The following is an 18,654-nucleotide window of genomic DNA, read 5'->3' on the forward strand; positions in this document are numbered from 1 at the left end:
AATTTTTTGTACTATAAATAAACGAGCAACATCACCACGGAAATATTTCATTTTTATTATTCCATAAATGACATGCTTGTTGTTGTTGTATGTCGTACAATTTCATTTAAACTGAAAGAAGGGCAATGAAGAAGAACAAAATTAACAGAATTGACACAGAAAAAAACAGCTGCTTGAACAATTTTTGGACACTTTTTGGAATGTCATTAAATGTACTTGGAAGGTTGAATGGATTGGAAATGTTGGGTTGAGGATCTTAAATCCGGGACTAGGCTAAGGTGGTGCTGGCGTGGTATCGGAATTGAACTCAAGCTGGTGTAAGCTAAAGTTAGAGCCGAAGCCGAAGTCAAAGCCGAAGCTAAAGCCGAAGTCAAAACCGAAGTCAAAGCCGAAGCCGAAGTTGAATCCAAACCGAAGTCAAAGCCGAACTTGAATACAAAGTCAAAGCCGAACCCAAATCCGAAGTCGGTCTATAAATGAGAAATTTCGCTCTGACTGTTGTGACTCTGAATTGGTCTTAAATTTGGCTTAAATCTAACTAAGACTCTTACTAACTTGAAGCTATAAACAACATTCAAAAAGCAAAACAGTTCCAACAACTTCACACTTCATTGACTATTCGACCCACCCAAAATCAATAAATCTTTAGCAAAAAAGAATTATTCACGCTTCTGTTTTAGTTTACTTTGTTCTTTATGAGCAGCACTAAGCAACAGAATTTAATTATTTATTGTTGTTGTATTCAAGTTAATTGACCTCCGTTCTGTGAATATTGGCAGCTGTGTGTAGACAAATTTGATAAATATTTTTTTTCGAGTATTTATTTTGTCATTTTTTTTGTGATTGAGTAATTATTGTTTTGAGATATTTAGTAAATGATTATGTCATTGTGGATTTATTGTTGGGCTATTATGAGTGTTTGTTTGACTTTATAGGATATATAAAAAATCTAAATAAGCATTTAATATGGAATGATAAAAGTTGAGTCCGAAACTGGATCTAAAGCCGAGATCGACGTCGAGTCTGAAGTCGAAGTCAAAGATGAATCCGAAACCGAAGTCGAGCTCAAAGACGAACCCGAAGACGAACCCGAAGTCGTGCATAAAATCGATCCCGAAATCTAGACCGAAGTCGAAACCGAAATCAAATCCGAACACGAGTCCGAAGTCCAGTCCGAAGTCGAGTCCAAAGTCGTGTCCGAAGTCGAGTTCGAAGTCGAGTCTGAAGTCGAGCCCGAAGTCAAGTTCGAATTCAAGTCCGAAGACGAGCCCGACATCGAGTCGAAATCGATGCTGAATCCAAAACCGAAGTCGAGTCTGAAGCCGAGCCCGAAGTCTTATTTAAAGTAAAGCTCGAAGCCGATTCCGAAGGTCCAAGTTCAAAATTGACTCAATTACGTCATCAACATTTCCCAATTCTGTCATAAAATTCCACCCAAAAAAAGACTTCAAACGCTCTAAAACAAAGCATATAATCTATAAAACTTCATTTTTTATTGCTTTATCTACCTTTATAGCACAGCACACTTTAATATCTTGTGTAGTGCAGCAAACAATGTCTGTTTTGAGACTTTACGATGATGAAATAATCACTAATTTACACGTATGTCTTATTACCTTTTTTTTTCTATAAAATTCTTTTCACATGTGTATTCGATCAAATGAATTAATAATTCACAGCTCTATTAATATCCACTTGTCAAGTGATTCAATTGAAATTTATTGTTTGTTGCGATGTTTGCGACGTTTGAATTCGAAGAATGGCTTTGAAGAAAAATAGATTTTTTTTGGCATATTGAAGAGTTAGTGACGTCATTATAGTCAGGATGTATCCAAAAATTATAGTTTTGGACTCGACTTCGGACTTGACTTCGGATACGACTTCGGGTTCGACTTCGGGTACGACGTCGGGTTCGTCATCGGACTCGACGTCGGGTTCGTCATCGGACTCGACGTCGGGTTCGTCATCGTACTCAACGTCGGACTCGTCATCGGACTCGACTTCGGACTTGACTTCGGATACGACTTCGGGTTCGACTTCGGGTACGACGTCGGGTTCGTCATCGGACTCGACTTCGGGTTCGTCATCGGACTCGACGTCGGGTTCGTCATCGGACTCGACGTCGGGTTCGTCATCGTACTCAACGTCGGACTCGTCATCGGACTCGACTTCGGACTTGACTTCGGATACGACTTCGGGTTCGACTTCGGGTACGACGTCGGGTTCGTCATCGGACTCGACTTCGGGTTCGTCATCGGACTCGACGTCGGGTTCGTCATCGGACTCGACGTTGGGTTCGTCATCGTACTCAACGTCGGACTCGTCATCGGACTCGACTTCGGACTTGACTTCGGATACGACTTCGACCCGACTACCACTCGATACTTTGGGAAACCCGTTTCTCGGCATTTTTGCATTGTCATCGTAATGACATGTGGGATTAATACTAACAAAAATGTCTCTAAACTCACCTTATTAATTATATTCTGAATAATGTTGACGATATTCTGATGATTTATGTGATTTATTTCAACAGCCTGCATCACTTGACATTTCAGCTACAGATTAAGCTACCGGTTTAGATTTTAGTTGAATCCAATGTGATGCTTGCCGACATTTTTTGGCAACAATTCACTAGCACTTGACAATTTCAAATTTAATGCCACATTCTCCATAAAATGAGAAACAATGGCTGTCTAATCGTCAAAAATTCCCATAAAAAGTCACACAATCCATTCACATTCAACATCCACGTGACAACCTTTACATTTTTTTCTCAGCAATGCTAATTGCATTGATATCAGCGATCGCAGCTCTATAGCTGGCTTCTTGACAATCATCACTTGACATTTTACTGCAAAAAGCATGTGTGATGCTTATTGTTGTTGTTGTTGCTGGTATGAAGGCAAACTGTGACTGAATGGATGATTCAATGTCGAGTTTGAACTCTTGATAAAATCATGTGATGCAAATTTGATGAAGATGTTGATGCTGAGGCTGAGGTTGATGTGAGGATGACTTTGATAATTTGTTGGGTAAATTGGTGGATTTGGGGTCTGTTGAAGTTGTAGACAACCTGTGCACACCTGGAAGTTTTTGTAAATTCTATGAAGTTTATGTTGTGTGATGTTTTGGTTGAGGATAACTTCCAAGGTGGACCGGGAAAGATAAAAGGTTGTCCACAACTGGTTTATTGCATTTTTTGTAATTTTTTATGTTTTTTGAAATTTTTTGAAGTTTTTATTTAAAAAAATTTTAAATCATTTTTTTTTTATTTTTTAAATCAAAATTTAACTTTTTTTTATTGATTTTCAATTTTTTAAAATTTTTGGAAATTATTTTTAATTTTTTTTAGATTCCATTTTTTAAAAAATTTGGATTTTAAATTTTTTGAAATTCTTTTTACATACTTTTAAAATTTTTTTATATAAATTGAAAATTTTAGTTTTTTTGATTTTTTTTAAAAAAAAATTAAATTTTAATTTTTTTGAAATTTTAAATCAGTTTTTCTTTATTAACTTCTTTTTATTAAATTTCAAACTTTTGAAAATTCTTTTTTAAAAATATTTTGAAATTTCTTTAAAAGCTTTTTTAAATTTTTAATTTTTTGGAATTCTTTTTGAATTTTATATTTTTTTAACTTCATTATAAATATATAACTTTTTTGATTTTTTTTAAAAAAAAAATTTTAATTTTTTTCTTTAAACCAAAATTTAAATTTTTTTTAAAAACAAAATTTGAAGATTAAATTTTTAAATTTTAATTTTATTAATAAATATTTAAAAATTTCAACTTTTTCAAAAAAATTCAAAATTTAGTTTTTTTAATTTAAAATTTTCAAAAAAATTAAAAAATTTTAAAATTTAATTTTTTTTAATTTGAAACTTTAATTTTAATTTTTTTTTAATTATTTTAAATTTTTATAATTACTATTTTCAATATAATCATTCATTTTTCATTCTTTAACTTCAAAATTCATACAATTTTTTTTGACATAATTTTATAATATAGCACTAGAATATTTAGATAACTACATACATATATAAGCATTTATGTGATGTATTATTGTCTATTTTTTAAACATAAAAAACAAAAAATTTATATATTTTATTTATATAATCTAATAAATTTATGATTATAGGGCTGATGTCTGTTATGTGGACCTAATTAAGAGTTTGAAACTTGATTTGAAAAGTGCAAAATTTTTCACGATTTTTAAAATATTTTAAAATTTAATTCTAAAGTTTTAACTTTTTTAAAAAACATTTAAAAAAATTTTAAAATTCATTTTTTTTTTAATTTAAAATCTTAAATTTGGGGGGGTCATTGGGGCTACCCAATAAATGAGCATCCCCATGGGTCCCCCAAGAGTCACACACTAGTATACGTACAGTAAGTACAGTAAGGACCGTAAGTACAGTAAGTACAGCATGCTCTCTGCCTGTTAAGGATGTCCAGCAGATCATCAACCCATTTCATGTACCTAACCTAACTTTTACATGCTAATTTTTGAATAACTTTTCACCCAGGCTGAGAAACTCCGCGGTAATACCGCGGTATCCATACAAATACCGCTAAATACCGCAAAATACCGCGGTATTTCATATAAATACCGCCGATCATTTATAACTCAAACACTTAAATAGAAAATTGTGAAAATTCTATTTTCACTATGGAAAAAGTCTAATTTCACCTTAGTTTTCTCAATCCTAAGTGAATAAACCTCGGAAAAGTCGAATTTTTCCTCATATTTCTTATTTTTGGATAAAAAACTCTCGGAAAAGTCAAATTTTGGCTCAATTTTCCTAAATTATGGCCAAAAACTCTCGGAAAAGTCAAATTTTGGCTCAATTTTCCTAAATTATGGCCAAAAACTCTCGGAAAAGTCAAATTTTGGCTCAATTTTCCTATATTATGTCGAAAAACACTCGGAAAAGTCCAAATTTGCCTCAATTTTCTCATGTTAAGGCAAAAAACATTTGTAAAACTTTAATTTCCTTTCAATTTTCCAAAATTAGTGTGAAAAACCCTCAAAAAAGCAAAGTTTCGCTTTAACTATTCAATATTAGGGTTCAAAACTCTCAGGAATTACTATTTTCGTATAAATTTTCTTTTACCAGGGTGAAAAACTATCGGAAAATACTATTTTCCATCTCGGTTTTCCCATATAAAAAAGATAAAACCTTATAAAATGCGATACCGCCAAATACCGCGAAATACCGCAAAATACCGCGAAATACCGCCAAATACCGCGGTATTTCATATAAATACCGCCGATACCGCCTAGTTTCTCAGCCTGGCTTTTCACTTTCTGTCTTCATGACCTCCAACCAATCCACACACACACACAATCGTGGCTGTTGCTTTACATCTTTTGAATAATTTCATACTTCTTCCTCACATCAATGCCCTCACTTTTTGGATCAGGTCGCTTCTTATTCTTCAATTGTGCTCTCATTTCAGCAACACTCATTGACAAATTCAACTTTGATGCCGTCGTCATTTTATCAACATTACCATTACTATTGCCATTACCATTGGATATATCCAATTTGGCAATGTCAATGTGCTCATTGTCTGACTTTATTGACGCTCCATTTCCATTCATTTCCTCTTGCTTAACTTCTTCTTTTATCAATTTCTCGGAATCGGCATTGCCATTACTATTGCCATTGCTGTTGATCATGACAGCGGTTCCACTATTGTTGTTGTTATTTTGATGATCAGCTTCGACTGCCTTTAATTCAGCTTCTTTCTTAATCTTATCAATTAGTGCCATTTGTTGATGATTATGGATGTCAGCTTTGGGATCAATGACCAAAAGTTTTGTCTGATTTGGAATTACTTTGATGCGTTCGACGACCTGCTTGTGTGTCTCACTGTTGATGCTTTGACCGTTGACTTCGAGGATGCGATCGCCTTGACGGAGACCGGATGATTCGGCTGGTGAGTGTTCGTCAACTTTACCAATGTATTGACCGGGTTTGCCTTTTTCGGCGTGTAGGTTGAAGCCGTAGCCGTCAAAGTCGGGACGCTTTTCGACGAGACACAGGCGGGGTTCGAACAGGACTTGTTGGGACATTTTTTTTATTTATTTTTTTTTTTGGGAATTTTTGAATTTTTTACTTTTTTTTCACTTAAATTTGAATTTTTTTTTGTTTTGTTTTTTAATACTGTTCAAGCTGGTTACAGTTATTGTTTTAATACAGTTGGATTTACTTTTTGGGTTTTCACGTGGACGATTTCAATATTGCAACACTTTCTGAAATTAAAACACAAATTATTATTTTTTGTTATTTCACTGAATTTTTTTTTTCAAATTTTTTTAAATATTTTTAACTTTTTTAATTTTTTTTTATTTTTTAATTTTTTTTAAACTTTTTATATTTTTTTAAATTTTTACTTTTATTTTAATTTTTTTTTTAAATTTTATTAAATTTTTGAATTTTTTTAAATTTTTTGAATTTTAAATTTTTTTTAAACTTTTTTAAAATTTTTTTTTTAACCTTTTAAAATTTTTCAATTTTTTTATAAATTTTTATAAAACGTTTCTAAATTTTTAAAATATTTTTAAACGATTTAATTTTTTTTTTAATTAAAGATTTCAATTTTTTAAATTTTTTAAAATTTTAATTTTTTAAATAATATTAAAAATTTTTAAATTTTTTCTAAATTTTTAAACTTTTAAAGTAACTTTAAAGTTTTTATTGATTTTTAAAAAATTTCTGAAATTTTTGAACTTTTAATTAATTTCTTTAATTTTTAATTTATTGTCTTTAAATTTTTTAGTATTTCACTAAATTAATACAATCCTTTAATTTTTACATTTATTCTAAATTTATAAGAAATTTTTTTTTTAACATGGTAATTTTTAATTTTAATAATCTATGTAATATTTAATTTTAGAAAATTTAAAAAATACAAATTAAAACTAAATAATTCAGAATAAATTCAAAAATTTAGAAAAAATTTCAAAAAATTTAATAATATTTTTAAAAAGTTTAAAATTTATTTTAAAAAATTTAAATATTTAAAAAAATTTAAAAAAATTCAAAAAAATTAAAAAATAATTTTTAAAAAATTTTAAAACAATTTAAATTTATTTAAAACATTTAAATTGAAATTCAAAATCAATTTAAAAAATTTAAAATAAATTTAAAAATTCAAAATAAGTTTAAAAAATTTAAAAAAAAATTAAAAAAAAAAGTACAAAAATTTAAAAAAAAATAAAAAAATTTAAATATTTTTTTAATCAAATTAAAAAAAAATTGAAAAAAATTAAAAAATTTTAAAAATTTAAATTTATATTCATTATTGAATTTTTTAATTTTTGATTCTTCTAATTAATTTTTTTATTTTTATTTTAATAATCATTATATTTTTTATATTTCACTAAAACTTTTATTTTTTTAAAATTGTCCACTTTCAATTTCACATTCTCTACTTTATTTCACGTCATTTATTTATTTCTCTTTATTCTGTTATTGCGTTGTGAATTTTTATTCAATTTTTTTTGTCTTTCATTTCACTCTCATTTAATAACATATTTTACGATGCGATTCTTGTGCCTTTACATTTTATTCATACATTAAATAAAAAAATATGAAAAAATAAAAAAAAAAATTCACTTTCAATTAATGAAAACAAGATGAAAATAACACAAAAGATCTCGATGCGCGTCTGAATGAGGAAAGTTGGATGCTTAAATTATAGGTTATGAACATTTTTTTAAATTGATTGGCTGCTTTTGATGGAATTGATAGCTTTTTTAGCATTATTGATGAAGATTATAGTCAAAAATTGAGTGAATATTTAGATAATTATGGAATTAAGCATGCTCAGCCTAAATATAGCTTCAAATTGACTATTAAACAAGTAGCTGAGATCAATTCAAGTCAGACTACTCAATAATCCAGTGCTGGACAACCTTTACTACCCCACGGCACACTAGGCAACTAGATTTAAATTCGATAATTCCTTTTGACACAATACAGCAGTGATGGACAACCTATGTGCCATGTGACACTATGTTGCAGTATTGGTCAACTGTTGTCATGTTGCGGCACATCTTGCGATACACAAGCTACCAATCACTGCTGTATCATGTCAATCAGAACTATCAAATTACCTAAATAGTCAATTATGCCTGTTTAGATCAAAATTAAGAATTCTTAGATCAGTGTTGTGTATGGTCTGTAGACCCTCGGCATACCTTGGTAGTAAGCCACAACCACCATACTTTATGGCATGCAATTCATGGCATTTCAGTGACACAAAGGTTGACCAATGTAGCACCAGTGTGTCGCGGCACACAGATTGTACAGCATTGGTCATGAGCAGTGGTGAGCAGCCTGCGTGTCACGACACACTCAATATTTAAATAATTTAAGAGTGCAATACAGTAAACCAGTGATGGACAACTTGGTGTGTCGTGAAAAATTTCAGATGAGCCACGACAAACTGTCAAGAATTGAGGCTATACCACAAAAACCACCTGTGGTTGACCATCACTGCAGTAAACTGTTATTCTAGTAAGACTCAAGTGTGACGAGGAGAATCGATTAAGAAGCACTGATCTTGAATATTCTTAAAATCGGTGTATTCGACAAATTAAATGAAGAATCTCAGCTTGGGGAGATTTTGGATATTTTGAAACCGGAACCGAAATCGGAGCTGAGACTGGAACTGGAACTAGAGCAGTGACCAAGAATCAGACTGGAATCGGAGCCGATACCAAGATTGGGATTGGAGTCAATACTGAGACCGGAGCCAATATTGAGATCGGAGCCGATAACTAAACCGGTTCCAAGTCCGAAACCGGAACTGAGACTGAAACTGGAGCCGATATCAAGACCAGAGCCAATTCCAAAACTATAGCTGAGACCGAGACTGAAGTTGAGACCGAAACTGGAGCCGATACCAAGACCGGAGCAAAAATTGAGACCGGAGCCGAGACCTAGACAAGGATCAAGGTCCGAGACCGGAGTTAAGGCTAAAAATGGAGCCAATACCAAAAATGAGACCGGAGTCGTTAACAAGATTTGAGACAAGATCGAGACCTGAGACGAGACCGATGCTGAGATCGAAACTAGAGCCGTGACCAAGACTGAAACTAGATTAGTGACTAAGACCAGAGCCAAAAACAAGACTAAAGCTGAGACTGAGTCCGGTGCTAAATAGGAAATTAGAGCCGATACCAAAATTGGAGCCGATACCAAGATCGGAACTAAGACTGAGATCAAGTCTCGTGTCTACAAGAGAATCCCCCGAAGCCTCGATCTCAACTGAGGCTGGAGCTAGGAAGTCTTGATAGTTTCGGACTTAAGCACCAGTAAGAGCCGTAACTCAATTATTAAGTTAAACCAGTGTTGGACAACCTTTTATTTTTTGCGGCACACCTTGCCCTAACAGACAGAGAGCATGCTGTCGACAGCTTGATCACCTTAAATATAACAGCTGAGCATGCTTGTGAGCATTGCTCTCAACTTACTGTGCTCTTGAGAGGACGATAATTGCCTGCAAGGTCAACAGATCAAAGCAGATCAATTGTGATCCATGACCTCCTTGGTATACAGCATATATGGATATAACACACAATCCATTGCATTCCAAAACACACCGTTGGCAGGCTGTCTACCACTAAGTTAAAAATCACTTAAAATTCCATCAATTTTGACTAAATTTACTTCCAATTCATTAGCATCACAAGCATAAAGTCGTTAAATTAATCCACAAACAGCACAACATATAAAATCTTCAAAAAATCCCGTAAATTATGCTAATGAAAATTCCAAATGTCCACATTCAAGCTTTATATCCAACAAATATTTTTTTTGTGTATAAATCTTCACATGCCAATCACAAAAATTCCACACTCGAATGCAGTTCAAGTCCGACTTTCCCACAAACATTCGACAATCTTCGTCCGCAATATCACTAATGTACTTTATATCCTTACTTGTTGTGGCTGTACACACTCTCGGACTTGTGAAACAATAAAAAATAAGAAGAAGAAAAAAAGAGAATTTTTTTTGGGTCTTTTTTTTCAACTTTACGCGCTCGATGCTGAATCAATACTGAATGAAATGTGGCAAAAATTAATGTTTTGAGTTGATTGTTGAATGTTTTGATGTTGATTTTTGATTGTTTTTGATTAAATTGTGGATGTATTTGTTTGAATATTGAATGTTTTGATTGAATATTGACTGTTTTTGATTGGATGTTGAATGTTTTTGGTTGGATATTGAATGTTTTTGGTTGGATATTGAATGTTTTTAGTTAAATGTTGAATGTTTTTGGTTAAAAGTTGACTGTTTTTAATCAAATGTTGAATTTTTTTGAATGAATATTGAATGTTTCTGATCAAATGTTGAATGTTATTGGTTAAACATTGAATGTTCTCGATCAAAAGTTGATTGTTTCCCATAGAATATTGAATGTTTTCAATTAAATGTTGATTGTTTTCAATTGAACATCGAGTGTTTTGAGTTTAATATCAATTTCTTAAAACTAAATGCTCAATACTGAGCGAAACATTCAGGTGAGTGTGATCAGATGTTGATTGTTTTTGTGGATTCATATATGATTGTTGTGTGAGTGTATTAAATAAATGATCGATACTATTATGCTATTTATTGGACTTTTAGGAATTATTCTTAAATTCTCATAAAATTTGCTACATTTTATTATAAAATTCTAACCTCAAAAAATAAGAAAATCTTCAATTTTATCTTCAACAACTCGATCCTTAGATAAAACGCAATTTAATACCTGAACAACATGAAACACACAAAATGATCAATACAATTGATGACGTAGGAATGCGATGGTCAAGCAATACATAAAAGCAAAGAAGGTAAAGTCTCACAAATACACTCAAATTTTATCTTCTTATTTGCCGTTGTTTTGAGGCTGTTTTTTGACTAAAAAAACATATTTATTGAATTGAACTTGTTGCTGCTGTACTTATTGTGTCGTTATGTATAAGACATAACGTTAAGTACTTTAATTTGTCAATTGAGTAACTGCCACATCCAGCACAATGCAGCAAGTTTCTTAAAAGTCCGCTAATCTCATTTGTCACGTAGTGGCGCCAACTGAGTGACTTTAGGTAACCATGAAAGGTTCAGACCTCCCTTGCTGCCTGCACATATGTATGCTTGGCTGCGCAGTTCAAATTGTGAGTTTACCACCCATCCCATGGATCCGATACATCGCAATGACTACAGAACCCTTACAACAGTGGCATCAAGCCTTTTATTCCTCGCAACACACCATAATGGTAAGCCTGAACCTCAACCGCACACGACAAACAGTTCATAACATATCCAAACATTGTTGGCATCACACAGGTCATCCATCACTGCCTTATACTAAATAAATTGTCATTTATACTTAAAATACATTAGATAATTCCAACAAATCAACAAAAACATTAATGAAGACAAAGCAGCATCAACAGCAGCACCCAAAAGAAGAAGAACAACAAAAAATAAAGATGCGACGTGACTGAAAGTCATGATGTAAATCCCCAAAGAAATACAGTAGACAACACTTGTAAGACAAGATGATAATCATGATTTGTTGATGCTGGCAAAACCGGCAATTTTATGCTTGTCTTTCACTTTCTATGTCTTTGTATGTTGTTATTGTACAAATTACATGCACACCACTACATGTGTATAAATCATGCAGCAATGGCATTGAAATAATCAATTTACATACAAAAAAAATCAAGTGATTTTAACAAATTTGGTAATGATTTTTGTTATTTAATGTTGTGGAAGTGCAGGTTGACCATCTTGGGGCGTGTCTAGGGTAGTAAGAGTTGATCACCAAGGGGTATATTCATGGGAAGTGCAGGTTGACCCTCTTGGGGCGTGTCTAGGGTAGTCAAAGTTGATCACCAAGGGGCATATTCAGGGGAAGTGCAGGTTGATCTTCTTGAGGCGTGTCTAGGGTAGTCAGAGTTGATCACTAAGAGGCATATTCATGAAAAGTGCAGGTTGACCCTCCATGGGCATATCCAAACAAATGGTGCTGAACTCCCCCGAGGGCTTATATAAGAGAATGAGGGTCGATCCTCCAGTGACGTAACGGAATGTTTTTGGAATTTTGTCTCTAGGAGTTCTAGCAAATTGAAGCATTTTGTCTGCCTAGATAGGGGTAGGGATTGCTGATGTTGACGTAACCTACTCCATCTTCTAATGCCTGTCATTAACAGGTTTTCGGCAATTGCGTAAAAATTGAATAATATTGGATTATTTCTGTAATCGACTTAATACACTGTCTGCTTAATGCTTACTGAAAATGTGTAAATGCTTACTGAATATGAAGTAATGAATAAATGAAGGTGATTATTGATATATTATTAGAGATTTGAAGAAATTTGAGGTTAAGTAATTGATTTCTGTAATTTTAAGTGTTATGTACGTGAATTTTATAAATTTTGAGGTTATGTTAATGATGTGTAGCAGTAGATTAATGCGTCACATCTTTGAACGTAATATTTTAATATCCAATGAGACCGGAACGTTTTGATCTCATTAAAGGCAGTCCCTTAACATCAGTTTTTTTTTTCTATTGACTCAATTTTGATTCCATTGATAAGCTAGTCAGATTTGGAAGCATTTTGGATGTTTTTTTGACATATTGAGCTTGGTAAGTGTTACTGATAAATCATAAGTCACTCAATAATTTTATATTTTACGAAGAATCAAGAACAACTGTCAACCAAAGATCTCTTGACATGAAGCTGCCGATTGTGATGTTAATGACCTTGATATTGAAAATTGGCAAGTGATTGCCATCAAAATAGTCAGCTTTAGACGCAAACTAAGGAAGGACGTGAATCACACATGATCTGTACTGTCAGCCAAGTAAGTAACAACAGGGACGCATCAAGGTTTGCAGTACATTAGTAGATATTTAGCCTTACTCATTCCTGAATACATTTTTAATCTTATTTGATGCTGTCGTACTTGTTCTTATCATTTAAACTGTAAACAAGGCTGTAAAGTATCATTTTTGAACCCATTGACCATCCACAGATTGTGACTGCTTTTTTATTAATCACATTTCCTATTTTAATCGCCTTTAATGTTGACTGTCATGATCGTGTCTATGTCGTCATGTCCAATCGCTTGTTATGCTTCTTTTTACTTTGATTCACACTTGTGTGATGTTAATTAAGATGCCGAATGACCGTTGTTCATCATCCAAATTAAGGAATGTGACTAGACAGGCTTTTGATGCTTAAAACAAGAATTCCAGATCTCCGACTTGTAGGTCCAGGTAACCATTTATAGGACATCATATCCATCATGTCTTGACTGATTTAATGTTACTCAGGTCCTTAGCTGATCCGTCACATGATGACTTTGTTATTGTCCTTGATAAAGTCATCAATAAGTCAATAACATTGACAATCTTACAGTTCACGTCGGTCCGTCAAAGGGAACAGACGTGTTTTTGATTCGCTCCGCAATTAATTCAAAATTCTCAAAAGCTCCAGATAACAACAACAGAGATTAAAGTTTCGAATCTCAGTTCAACTTGTTCAGACGTGTTTTGACTTGTTCGGCAAAATGGTAGAAACAACAACAAATCTCAACAACGAGGAAAGTAACCAAAAACTTTCGGAAAAACAACCTGAATCTCAACAACAAGATTCAGCACCCGTGACAACTCTCATCACCGAGGATATAAACAACGAAAAGCAACATGACATTGAGATGGAAAATCTCAAAACAAAACAGACAACAATGGATCAATTCGTCCAACCATTAAGGGCAGAAAAACGTCGCAGCCAACTTGAAATCTTCAGTGCGCCAGCCAAAAAGATATCTAGTGCTAGCAAAAAGAAAGATGACAACAAAAAACAATTTGACTTCTCAAATGCCAGGACGAATCTGTACGATGACAGATTGTTCAACTTCAGCGGAGAAAACAGCAAAGCACCAGAACAACCAAAACAAAGTGAAATATCATCATCATCGAAAGACAACAACCTAACATCACAGCAGAAACCAAAACCACCACCGATCCATATAACTAGTGGTGGAGGACAGGAGATCAGAAGGTTGATGAACCAGATCAACAACCAACCCAGGAGTTTTATGATCAACGTCAAAAAGGATAAACTCAAAACAAAAGTTGTATCAACGGAGAGTTGGGACGACTACGACAGATTCATCAAACTCCTCAGAGAAAAACAACACCACTTTCACACCTATGCAAACCAGGAACCACAGATGAAATTCGTGCTCTACGGACTTCCAATGATGGAGATCGTAGACTTGGAAAAGGAGTTGAAAACGGAAAACATATCACCAGTTAAAATTGTCAAAATGACAATGAAACAAAGGAGACACGATAACGACGACGACCAGAACTACCTTCTGTATTTTAATAAAGTACAGGAAGGTAACATTTTGGAAAACCTTCGAAAGGTTAACTGTGTCTACGGCTTCAAAGTAAAATGGGCTAAATACAACAACAAGCGTAACGGACCTTCTTTCTGTTCGAAATGTTTGCAGTTTGGTCATGGACAACGTGGTTGTAACAAACCACTAATCTGTTTCAGATGCTCTGAACAGCATGATTCAAAAACCTGTCCTTACATTTCGATTGAAACCAACAAGGTCCCAATCGAAAAACTAAAGTGTCACTTCTGCGGCGAGAAACATACAGCAATCTCACAAGAATGCAACATCAGGAAACAAATAATCGAGAAGTGGAAAGCTAAATCAATGAACGACAACAACCGAAATCAAAACAGACCATCAGGTGAACAACAAAGGAATTCACGAAATCCTGCTGGACAACAAAGGAATTCACGAAATCCTGCTGGACAACAAAGGAATGCTCCACCAACATCAAAAGCAGGTGAACGATCAGGCGGATCTGATCAATTTACATCACAAAGACCAGCTAGGAGTATCCCAGAACCGGTACCAACAACATCTAGAAAACCAGCTTCTGAAACCTCCGCACCAGTCACCATAAAATCGCAAAATAATCATCCACAACAGAAACCCTCAAATCAGGGAAATCAAAACAAAACACGAAGAAACAGGAGAAGGGGAAGGAATGGAAATAACAACAGGTCAAAGCCAAAGACCAATAACAATCATCAACAGAACTCAACGCAGGTTGTAGAAATTATGGACCTAGACTTCAATTCACTAACCTTGGAAACAAACAAGGTCGATCCTGAACCTTCATCCAGTGGTAATACAAAGGAACAAATTTCACCAGCCCAAGGCACAATCGATGAATGCATGTTCTTCATCAACTCATTCATCGAAATCATCACCAAAAAGCCAGAGTACCTAAAAGAGGAACAGGTACAACAAGCCATCGGCCAAAAAGTTGCCAAAATCTACATGAGTCAACATGGATTGTAGTCACCAAAGAATCAACGTAATTTACTGGAATGCTAACAGCCTTGCAGATAAGATGTTAGCATTTCTCGACTACCTCAGCATGCAAAACGTTGATGTTGCGTGCATATCGGAAACATTCCTAAAACCAAACTCCAAAGTAGACTCGCATCCTGACTACGTAATTCATCGATTTGATCGCATTGATAGACCAAAAGGTGGTGTTGCGATCATTGTCAAAAGAAATCTAAAACATCAGCTTCAACCAAGTTACAACACAAAGCTAATAGAATGCATCGGAATAAAAGTCTACATCAACGAATCAATAAGCTGCCACATCCTCTCCGTCTATCTTCCAGGAGGAAGCAAAGGAAGGAAATAGACGATCATCTAAGAGATGACATCAACAAAATAACAAACATCAGAGGAAACTACTACATCTGCGGAGACTTCAATGCAAAACATCGAGAGTGGAATTGCAACGTAGCAAACAAAGCCGGGACAATACTACAGGATATGTCCGGGGAGTTCATGATCTACTACCCCGATTCACCAACGTATTATCCAGAAGATCCAACAAAATCTGTATCAACAATCGACCTGATGCTCTCAAATTCCAGTCTGAACACTACAGAACTAAAATGCACAGAGGCAATGAGTGACCATTGCGCTGTGTATTTTCAAATCAGGACATCCAAAGTTGACAGAACAGACAACACAGTTTACAGATATGACTACAGAAATGCCAACTGGAAAAAATTTAAATCTTATATAACTCGTCGCATCGAAGACAGCACTCTGGAAAACCCGTGCAACACCGTAGAGGAGATAGAACATCATATCAAAGTATTCTCAGAACTCATCATGGATTCAAGAAACAAAACTGTGAAGAAGAGAAAGATCAACTTTGAATCGACAAAGCTCACACCAGAAATCAAAGACTTAATCAGGACGAAAAGAAGTCTTCGACGAAGATGGCAACGTAGCAGAGATAATCAAATCAAAACTGAATTAAACATCCTACAGAAAGTCATCAAAGACAAAATTAAGGAACTCAAAAATACAAACTGGAATAAGCGGCTTTCAGAAATCCAACCATCAAACCAAACAGTCTGGAGGATTGCAAAGCATTGCAAGAAAGGTTCAAAATCGATGCCACCGCTGATTGATGCAGATAGAACATTCATCACTAATAAGGAAAAAGCCAGCGTTCTCAGTGACTATTTTCGTAAAGCTCACGAAAATCCACTTGAGGACAACAACCCAGTACATACCCAGGAAGTAGACAACGCAGTGAAGGAAACATTGGAAGGAGGAAATAGTGACTGCACAGAACTTACAAATGTAGAGGAAATCTCATACATTGTAAGAAATCTGAAAAATCCTAAAGCACCAGGATTAGACGATGTCAACAACATACTCCTCAAAAATCTTCCACCAAAAGGCTTCGAATATTTGAAGTTCATCATCAACACGTGTCTCAAACTTAACTATTTTCCGAAAGTTTGGAAAAAAGCTAAAGTAATCCCGATCCCAAAACCTGGCAAACCAGCAAACGAAGTGAGCAGCTATAGGCCAATAAGCTTGCTTAGTTCCCTAAGCAAAATATTGGAGAGAGTATTGCTGAATAGAATAAACGAGCATCTGGAGGATAACAACATCATTCCGACTCAACAGTGTGGCTTTCGCACAGGACGATCAACATCTCACCAACTCATCAAAGTAATCAAAACAGCAAAGGAAAACATAAGCAGGAAGAAATCAACAGGAATGATCTTCCTAGATGTGGAGAAAGCATTTGACAGAGTCTGGCATAACGGACTCTTGTTTAAAATGATCAAATTAGGGTTTCCACTACCACTTATAAAAACTGTAAGATCTTTCCTAAGTGAAAGAACTTTCTCAGTTTTTATTAAAGGTCAGTTCTCAGAAACCAATGAAATCAAATTCGGAGTACCACAAGGAGCAGTGCTTTCACCAACTCTCTACAACATCTACACATATGATATTGTAAGAGAAACAACCAACAATATCGCACTCTTCGCAGATGATACTGCATTGTATCATTCTGCAGAAAACTCAGCCGATATTGTAACACATCTACAACACACTGGAAGAAAAGTACAACAATACATGAACAAATGGAAAATAAATCTCAACAAACAGAAGACTCAAGCCTTATTCATCACAAGTAGGTACTCCAGGCAACTTCCTAGAGACAACATCAAATTCCTCAACGAAAACATCAATTGGGAAACCGAAGCTAAATATCTGGGAATGATAATCGACAAGAGAGTGACATTAAAGCAGCATGTAGAATATGTGACCAACAGAGCTCACACTGCACTAAGACTACTTTATCCCCTCATCAGCAGGAACTCACATCTCGACGTTCGAAACAAACTTCTCATCTACAAGCTAGCCGTGAGACCCATCTTCACATACGGCTGTCCAGCATTTGAACGGATGGCAAAAACACATCTACAAAAACTACAAGTACTACAAAACAAATTCTTGAGAATTGTTCTCAACAAAACAAGATATGAAAGGATATCAGATCTACATACTGAAGCAAAAATACCCTCTATTGAGGACTACGTCGGAAAGTTGCAAGCGAACTTCAACACTCGTCTTGCGTCGCGAAACACCGAATAAACCACAACATAAATTAAAGCAAAACAATTTCAAAATAAAATCAAAAACTAAGTGATGAAGGCGATAAGTCAGAATCCTTTAAAAATTTAAATACAAATAAAATGTATCCAAACTTTGTACATAATTAAGTTAAAAAATTTAATGAATAAAAAGTTTATTTAAAAAAAAAAAAAAAAAAAAAAATTGACAATCTTATTTCATGTCCATAAAGTCAGTCGTTTTTGTTCTTATCATTTAAATTGCGTAATGCTGTATGAATTTAAAGATTATTTCTATTTACTCAAATTATTCCTGATCTATCCCAACTCGACCTAATCTTACTTACTTACTTCGCTGCCCGTATAGATCAATTGTGATCCGTGATCTCACTTAGTTGACGTCTGGTGGTGACTCTATTGATGGCAACTGCATACCAATTACTGATGTCAAGTGCATTAACATCCTTAAAGGCATTATTAATTGGAGTTTTGCTTGATCTCGTATCATTGTGTCCTGTCCATCGGTGTCTATTGATCATTGACTCTAAAAAGGATGATATGTGATCCTAAAACAGTCCTTAATACATTTCCACTGGAACTGCTAATTAAGTAACTAAAATCCATAAAATAAGAACAAA

At 34.2% G+C, this 18,654-nt stretch overlaps 1 protein-coding gene across 3 annotated transcripts; it reads right to left on the minus strand.

Annotated features, from left to right (window-relative positions):
• Nucleotides 1–3,991: 3,991 nt before the first annotated feature.
• LOC139087979 (Na(+)/H(+) exchange regulatory cofactor NHE-RF1-like) lies at nt 3,992–10,069 on the minus strand. Of its 3 annotated transcripts, none has more exons than XM_070636961.1 (2): nt 9,959–10,069; nt 3,992–6,262 (listed from the first exon to the last, which is right to left on the minus strand). In XM_070636961.1, the coding sequence occupies exon 2, from the start codon at nt 6,080–6,082 to the stop codon at nt 5,366–5,368; it is 717 nt and encodes a 238-aa protein (XP_070493062.1). In that variant the 5' UTR covers nt 6,083–6,262; nt 9,959–10,069; the 3' UTR covers nt 3,992–5,365. The 3 variants fall into 3 exon arrangements, with proteins under 3 accessions (XP_070493062.1, XP_070493063.1, XP_070493064.1); XM_070636962.1 differs by having other exon boundaries at nt 9,946–10,067; XM_070636963.1 differs by having other exon boundaries at nt 9,856–10,057.
• Nucleotides 10,070–18,654: the final 8,585 nt, after the last annotated feature.

The sequence above is a fragment of the Chironomus tepperi genome, unplaced genomic scaffold, assembly GCF_022539635.2.
Source record: "Chironomus tepperi strain 1889 unplaced genomic scaffold, CSIRO-AGI_Ctep_v1 contig_158, whole genome shotgun sequence".
NCBI classification, from domain to species: Eukaryota; Metazoa; Arthropoda; class Insecta; order Diptera; family Chironomidae; genus Chironomus; species Chironomus tepperi.

Bases quoted from the DNA above. Each gene is read 5' to 3' on its own strand.
- LOC139087979 (XM_070636961.1), bottom strand. From the start codon at position 6,082: ATGTCCCAACAAGTCCTGTTCGAACCCCGCCTGTGTCTCGTCGAAAAG.